Below are 8,779 nucleotides of genomic sequence, written 5' to 3' on the forward strand. Positions count from 1 at the left end.
TTTTTCTTTTTCATTGGTGGGGTTAAAGGTCAGGAGGTGGCAAGAAAAGGGAGCCCAGTAATAGGTTGCCAAAATATTAATGTAAAAGCAAATAAAATGTGATCACTGAAGCATTTATTTAATATACAAAACAGAACAAAAGTCAGAAGAGACAAGATTGCTAACTCTGAAAAGTTATGTATTGAAGTTATTAGATACTTAATAACTTAAAGAGAATCAGTTTCATATACAACCTTCTTTCTTGATTCTACTTTGTATATAGAAATCCTAATTTTGTTTACTGTTCAAATTCAAAATAAAAATAGTTTTTTTAAAAAGGGAATATTTTTTTTTCTTTCTTTTTTTTTATTATATATATATATATTTTATAATATTATCCCTTGTATTCATTTTTCCAAATTACCCCCCCTCCCTCTATTCCCTCCCCCCGACGACAGGCAATACCATACATTTTACATGTGTTACAATATAGTCTAGGTACAATACATATGTGTGAATATCATTTTCTTGTTGCACAATAAACATTAGAATCCGAAGGTACATGCAACCTGGGCAGACAGATATCAGTGCTAACAATTTTCATTCCTCTCCCAGTGTTTCTTCTCTGGGTGTAGCTACCTCTGTCCATCATTGATCAACTGGAAGTGAGTTGGATCTTCTTTATGTTGAAGATTTGCACTTCCATCAGAATACATCCTCATACAGTATTGTTGTTGCAGTGTACAGTGATCTTCTGGTTCTGCTCATTTCACTCAGCATCAGTTGATTTAAGTCTCTCCAGGCCTCTCTATATTCCTCCTGCTGGTCATTTCTTACCGAGCAATAATATTCCATAACCTTCATATACCACAATTTACCCAACCATTCTCCAACTGATGGACATCCATTCATCTTCCAGTTTCTAGCTACAACAAAAAGAGCTGCCACAAACATTTTGGCACATATATGTTTCTTTCCGCTCTTTAGTATTTCTTTGGGATATAAGCCCAGTAGTAGCGCTGCTGGGTCAAAGGGTATGCACAGTTTGATAACTTTTTGGGCATAATTCCAGATTGCTCTCCAGAATGGCTGGATTCTTTCGCAACTCCACCAGCAATGTATTAGTGTCCCAATTTCCCCACATCCCCTCCAACATTTGTCATTATTTGTTCCTGTCATCTTAGCCAATCTGACAGGTGTGTAGTGGTATCTCAGAGTGGTCTTAATTTGCATTTCTCTGATCAGTAGTGATTTGGAACACTCTTTCATGTGAGTGGATATAGTTTCAATTTCTTCCTCTGAGAATTGTCTGTTCATATCCTTTGACCATTTATCAATTGGAGAATGGTTCGGTTTCTTATAAATTATGGTCAGTTCTCTATATATTTTGGAAATGAGACCTTTGTCAGAACCTTTGTTTTTAAAAATATTTTCCCAATTTGTTACTTCCCTTCTAATCTTGTTTGCATTAGTATTATTTGTACAGAAACTTTTTAGTTTGATGTAATCAAAATCTTCTATTTTGTGATCAATAATGATCTCTAGTTCTCCTCTGGTCATAAATTCCTTCCTCCTCCACAAGTCTGAGAGGTAGATTATCCTCTGTTCCTCTAATCTATTATCTCCCTCTTTATGCCTAAATCATGGACCCATTTTGATCTTATCTTGGTATATGGTGTTAAGTGTGGATCCATATCTAATTTCTGCCATACTAATTTCCAGTTTTCCCAACAGTTTTTTCCGAATAATGAATTTTTATCTAAAAAGGGAATATTTTATAAGGAGTTCATGATGAGAGGTCTTCAAGGAAAAGAAGTACTCTGAGATTTTACTTCATACTCAGCAAATTATCCAAGATGACAAAAGAATGGAAATAATGTTAGACAAACCATGGGAAGACCAGAATATGCTATTGGTGGAACTGTGATTTGGTCTTACTATTCTGAAAAGCAGTTTAGAGTTATGCTCTCCAGAAGTAACTAAAATGTTCATATACCCCGAGGAGATCAAAGACAGAAATAAAGGTCCTACATATAAAAAGTATCATTGTATTTCTCTTTATGGTCATAAAGAACTAGAAAAGAATAGATACTTATTAACTTAGGGAATGGCTAAACAAGTTGAGATATGTGAACAGAAGGGAACTTTCATGCTATTATATAATACAGTCATATAAATCATAGAAACATGGAATTGATGCAGAGTAAAGTAAGCAGAATATGGAAAGACAATATTCCTAATAATTATAATAGTGCAAATGGAAAGAATGATAAAATGAATAATGTGTAGTTATAATGATTTAAGTATTTTGTCCCCAAAAAGACTGAGAAAATACACCACTCAGTAAATGTGGAATATAATATATTCTGTCAAATTCAGTTAATGTATTTTTCTTTTCGGATCTTTATAAAAAGGGAAGGTCCACTGGTGGGAGGCATATGTGAAAAGAATATTATATAAAAACAAAAGAAATCAATATGAAAATTTATTTATTTTTAAAAAAATTTTAAAAGAAAACAATAATATTGTACATCACAGAATCATAACATTATAGAACGTTGGAGCTAGAGAAAATCTTAGAATATATCAAATATGTAATAAGTTTGGGCCAGTTGTGAATTAGATGCCAAATGGAATAACTTATATCTGATTTTTAGAAGTGAAATCAGTTTGGAAGTCATTGAATGAACAATGATGAATTTTCTTTTGCATATGTAGTTTGATGAACCTATAGAACATCCAAGGCTACAAATTACCTATGATCTTCAAACCAAGACAGCAACTATAAAACTAAAAAAATGGTCAAAGTGAAAGGATTTGAACAGTTCTTAAAAGAAGTGCTGTTAACACAACCATATGAAAACTTCCAATGCAATAACAAAAGAAATGTGAATCACACTGAGGTTTTACCTCAAGCACTGGAAAATGGATAAAAATGATAAAAGATTGGAATCATCCACATTAGTGGGGTTATAGAAAGATATGAATACTAGTGCTCTTGTGGAGCTCAGAATCAACCATTCTGGAAAGCAATTTAGAATTCTGTAAACAAAGGGACTAAAATGTTTACATTCTCACACTATGAGATTCCACTGCTAAGCTTATACCCCAAGGAAGTCATTGATTAGAAATCTCCATACACACCAAAAATATTTATAGCAGCACTTTTTGTAGTAGCAAATAACTGAAATCTAACAATCAGACTGTCAAGAAACATTAAGCAACTGCCATGTGCCAGGGATGGTACTAAGCAGTTGGGGATACCCTACTCTCTGAGAGGTCACAGCCTAATGAGGGAGATGACAAGCAAATAAATATCTACAAAAAAGTCATATGCAAGATTAATAGGAAGTAAATGAAAGGGGAAGCACTAAAATTAAGGGAAGGATTTGGGAAGGTTTCCTGTAAAAGATAAGGTTTTAGTTGGGACCTAAAGGAAGCCAGGGAGGTTTTAATAGTGGGAATGGAGGAGGAAAAGCAATCCAAGCATGGGATTATATTCCATCAATTGGTGGATGACTAAGCAAATTAGAGTACATGAATGTAATGGAATATTACTGTGCTGTAATACAGAGAAGTGTGGAAAGATTCACACAATCTTATACAGAGTAAAGCAAGCAGAGTAAAAAAATTAATATATATAATAATGATTACTACAACATAAATATATGGAAAGAACCACCACAAAGCAATCAAAAGATTATGTTGCAAAATTACAAAGAATATATGGTTGCAAAGAAATAACAGAAGATACTTCCACCTTACTTGGTTGTAGAGGTGTAAGGTCAATTACTGGTAAATTGCTTATATATACAAACTTTTCAATGTATTGATTGATTGTACTAAGATTTTTTTTTCTTTAAAAAAATTCATTATATAGGATGGCTCTCTAGATAGGGAGGTATTATGGGAGAAATTTGGTGATATAAGAAATCCAAAAATATAAAAACATTTGTTAAAAATACCTGGGTTAAGCAACACAGCACAATAAAAAGGGAGTTAATTTAGGAGTCCAGAGATGCCAGTTTAAAACCTTCCTGTGATAATTGGCCACTGGGATCCTGGACAAGTCTCTTCATCTCTTTCAAACATAGTTTCCTAATTTGTAAAGTGATTATTTTGGAATAGTTTATTTTAAAAGCCCTTTCCAGCTCTAATGCCCTGTGTTTCAGTTCTTTACATGTCCCCCTCCAGGTAACCTGATCCCTGAAGCACCTCTTCCCCTTTCCAGGGAAAGTAAGCCAGCTCAGACCTTATGGTGCTACCTGAGATTTGTTCGGGAAGTAGGAAGCTCTGAAATATCTTAATTTTTGTAATGTTTCAATTGTCCCCCTCACCAGAGCCTGAGGTTGGAGTCCATGGTAGGGAAGAAGGCAGTTAAACATCTCCACAAAACCACCCTCCAAATGTGTACCTTTGCAATTAAATTAATGCTTCCTTTTTAGATAATTCTTCTGTGCTGCTTGAAACACTGAGTCTAACCGCTGTTAGGATGATCTGTGTGGGCCCTTGTAGCCTAAACTCTGGCAAAACTGAGATGTCTACAGTTTGTCTCTGAAGTCTTCTTTCATCCCTATGCTTTGCACCTACCCTTACTCCCAAGGGCCCTGTGCCTTCTGGCTACCCTAGGGCCCTCCAATTTGAGAGGAAGAAATCAGCAGTGTTAGCAGTTTGATGAATTCATCATCTCAGAAACCTCTGCACTTAGGAAAGGCCATATTTCTCAATCCCGGGAAGCATTTGTGAGCACAAGGACTAGTTTTTTCCCCTAAATTTTGATTTTCCTGTTTGTATATAGTAGTTACTTAAAATGTTATTTGAATGAAGCTAGAGGAATCAGTCTTTGAAGTGGCATCTTAATCAGGAGATATTTTTGAGGACTGAGGCCTTCCTTATGCTCATCAGACACCATAGAGTGTCTACCTACTCTGCCTATACAGAAGGCTGGTCCAGATAAACAGAAGGGGGGGGTGCTTTGTGGTGTTCGGGGCTCATGAGAATCAGGTTACAGCAGATGAGTCTGATAGATGTGGATACTTCATCCACTTTGGAAGATAACTTCAACCTATGGGAGTCTTGTCACGTTGTTTTACATAAATCATCCACAAAAGTTCTACCCCTGTGTCCAGGATGCCTTCTTTTTGTTTTAATGGCTTTTATTATCATTCAACCTCAGTTGATTATATGAGTGGGAACACACCATCACATGCAAAAGTCTTCCTTTTCCTATTTCATGATGGATTCCATTAGTGTCCACACAGATTATTTTCTTTTTTAAAAAATTACATTTTGCTATCTTTTTTTACTTCACTGTTATTTCCCCCAGTATCCCTTCCTCTGCCTTTCCAGAGAGCCATCTCACATAATAGTATTTTTAAAGAAAAAAAAGAGAAAAATTAGCATAATTAATCAAGAAATCAAAAAAAAAATCTGAAAACATGATTACTTTTATTTTTTTTTTTAAAGACAATGAAAATAGGCATATAGATATATAATTGCTGGTGTCTTGGTCACTTGTACAAGTTTTTGGTTTTTTTTTCCTCTTGGAATCCTCCCATCTTTAACATGTCTTGAAAGTTGATCTCTATGTATCTTGGGACTTTTTTGCTTTGACCTTTCTGGAAGCAAGTGCCTTCCCTGAGTTGTTGTTGTTTTTTTTCCCCTTTCTCTCAGCACATGATGGAATTGTGATCAAAATTGAAGTTCAGACCAATGATGAAGGCTCAGAAAGCCTGGAAACTCCAGAACCACTGGCGGGACAAGTAGAGGAGCATGGATTTCAGGAGTCAGAGCTGGGGGAAGCCTGTGGGGAACAGCCTGATTCGGATGCACAGCAGGAGGCCAGGCTTGGGGAATCCCCTGATGACACCAGGGATTTCAGCGAACTGAAGCAGATGCTGGTGCAGCAGAGAAACTGCACAGGTAAGACCGGGTGTATGTCTGAAGGGCAAGAAGTGGGCACAGAAATCCAGGCCTCTTTCCACATCCGATTTGTGGCTCCCCAACAGTTCCCAGAGGAATAAAGGCGGGACCATTTAGCCAGCTCTTCATGTCTCCGCGGTGGACTGAATGCTGCCTTGGTGGGGCGGTCCTGCTTCGGAACTGTGGGAATGCAGGGCTGTAGGCAGGGCTCAGCGTCCCTGCAGTCATTCTCCTGTGATCTGCTCCCAGCCCCGCTGCCCTTTCTCCCCGCGCCTGGGCCTTCCCTGCAGCTCCACGTCCCCCGGGGCCCGGTGGGGGAGGCTCGGGGCGGGTCGAACGCTAGGGGTAATGGGGAGGAGGACCTCTGGGGAGGGCACGGAGGGCGGGGCCAGGGTCTTTGCTTAAGGATTCGGCAGCCTCAGGCCTGCGGGCGCGGCGCTGCCTCGGGTTAACGGGGCCTCTCTCTCCTCCCTCCCCCGCAGCCGAAGGAATCGTGATAAAAACCGAGGAGCAGGATGAGGAGGACGAGGAGGACGACGAGGACGAGGAGGACGACGAGGACGAGGAGCCGCCACAGCTGCAGGCCCTGGGCTCGCTGTCCGATAGATACGATGGCGGGCTCTTCCCGGCCCAATTGCCGGCGGCCGTGTCTTCGGAGGGCCCCGAGGGCCGCCCGCACCCGCACCCGCACCCGCACTCGCACCCGCACCTGCACCTGGGGGGCCGCGCCGCCGTGAAGCGCCTGGCGCCGCCCTCCCTGAGCGAGCCTCGGGCCGCGGCGGCGGCGGCGGCCAACCAGCAGCGGAACCGCCGGGGCGAGCGGCCCTTCACGTGTATGGAGTGCGGCAAGAGCTTCCGCCTCAAGATCAACCTCATCATCCACCAGCGCAACCACATCAAGGAGGGCTCGTACGAGTGCGCCGAGTGCGACATCAGCTTCCGCCACAAGCAGCAGCTCACGCTGCACCAGCGCATCCACCGCGTGCGCGGCGGCTACGCGTCCCCGGACCGCGGGCCCCCCTACGCCCCCAAGCACGCCCTCAAGCCGCGGCCCAAGTCCCCGGGCCTCGGGGCGGGGGGCGGGGGCGGGGCCAAGCCCTACCAGTGCCCCGAGTGCGACAGCAGCTTCAGCCACAAGTCCAGCCTGACCAAGCACCAGATCACGCACACGGGGGAGCGCCCGTACACCTGCCCCGAGTGCAAGAAGAGCTTCCGGCTGCAGATCAGCCTGGTGATCCACCAGCGCGTGCACGCGGGCAAGCACGAGGTGTCCTTCATCTGCAGCCTGTGCGGCAAGAGCTTCAGCCGGCCCTCGCACCTGCTGCGGCACCAGCGGACTCACACGGGCGAGCGGCCCTTCAAGTGCCCCGAGTGCGAGAAGAGCTTCAGCGAGAAGTCCAAGCTCACCAACCACTGCCGCGTGCACTCGCGTGAGCGGCCGCACGCCTGCCCCGAGTGCGGCAAGAGCTTCATCCGCAAGCACCACCTCCTGGAGCACCGGCGCATCCACACCGGCGAGCGGCCCTACCACTGCACCGAGTGCGGCAAGCGGTTCACCCAGAAACACCACCTGCTGGAGCACCAGCGGGCTCACACCGGCGAGCGGCCCTACCCCTGCACCCACTGTGCCAAGTGCTTCCGCTACAAACAGTCGCTCAAGTACCATCTCAGAACTCACACCGGAGAGTGAGCCGGGCTCCCCCCTTGTTCCCAGGCCCCGCTTCGCGCCGGGCGGCACTGGGGGAGGGGGGACACGGGAAACAAGGCAAGATCCCACTTCTGCACCCATCCGGCCTCCTCGCCACCCCGGAGGAGAGCCCAGAGACTTGGGGACGGGGCCGAGGGGAAGCATCCCCCCTTACTGTAATCTCCCACCCCACCCCTCCTCCCCCAGGAAAATAGGGGGTAGTGGAACCGAGTTGCACTCTGCCATCCTTCCCTCATCCTTTGCCCCGAGGGGGAGCGTGAGGGCCTGGGGAACCCCCTTGGGTTGTTAATTTCCTTGACAATAAAATGGATGAAACCAATCAGCACGGGGGGAGTGATTTGGCTGCCGGCCTCTTGGGGTCACCTGGGGGGGTGCAGGTTGATTTAGTTGGGGATAGAACTTTATAATTACCTTTTGGATACTGTGGTTCTATTTGATAATAATAGAGTAATTTTTAAAAGACCGGTGTTTCCTGTTTGCTGTTTTTGTTTTTGCTTTATTTTGTTTTGGGGGGAGGAGTGGGACTGACTGGAGGATGGGATGGGGGCAGTTCCGCTGGTTTCCAGCGGACCTTTGTCGGGCGCCCGCAGTGCTCGGCCTTTTGACAAAGTATGCCGGAAATTTGAGATGGAGCGGCCTTCTATAGGCTTGTCATCTCATCGGGAGAAAATAAGACTAAGGGGACAGAAAAAGGCAGTAACCTTATGAACGCTGCCCAGCTGAACAAGGCCTAGGGCCCCGGGAAGCGGAAACTGAGCTTGGCTGGAGTTAAGTGGGAGGGCTTCAGGGGTGGAGGTGGAAAGTAAAATGGCAAACACGCTTCCGGTAGAACTCAAAGTCCCCGGCACAGAGTCATTACTGCCAGTGGGAAGGAGTTTGGATGCGTGTGAAAGGTCGCACCAAGTCGCTTTTCTTGCCTCATGTTACCATCTAAATGGAACTGGTGGGAGAAAATGGAAGGAAATGATAAATAAGCAATGAGGAAAAATGATTGTCAACATGTAGCAGTAAAGGTACCAAATTGTCAGTCTGGCATCTGATCTATGGGGGAGGACAGAGGGAGGATAGGATCCTTTTGACTGATTTAGAAAGGCTAAGTTTTAAAGGAGAAGCCAAAGAAATGAATGTTGGAGCTGGAAGGTACCTTAGACATCAAATCCAATCGCTCCT

General features: G+C 44.0%; 1 protein-coding gene across 2 annotated transcripts in view; it reads left to right on the forward strand.

Annotated features, from left to right (window-relative positions):
• Nucleotides 1-7,929, forward strand: part of ZNF777 (zinc finger protein 777) — a 31,919-nt gene extending 23,990 nt beyond the window's left edge. For both annotated transcript variants that reach the window (XM_074267573.1, XM_074267574.1), the window contains 2 exons: nt 5,653-5,901; nt 6,384-7,929. In XM_074267573.1, coding sequence (XP_074123674.1) covers nt 5,653-5,901; nt 6,384-7,591 — 1,457 coding nt within the window. In that variant the 3' untranslated portion in view covers nt 7,592-7,929. The remainder of the gene's footprint in view (nt 1-5,652; nt 5,902-6,383) is intronic.
• The last annotated feature ends 850 nt before the right edge of the window (nt 7,930-8,779 follow it).

This window comes from Sminthopsis crassicaudata, chromosome 5 (assembly GCF_048593235.1).
Source record: "Sminthopsis crassicaudata isolate SCR6 chromosome 5, ASM4859323v1, whole genome shotgun sequence".
NCBI lineage: Eukaryota > Metazoa > Chordata > Mammalia > Dasyuromorphia > Dasyuridae > Sminthopsis > Sminthopsis crassicaudata.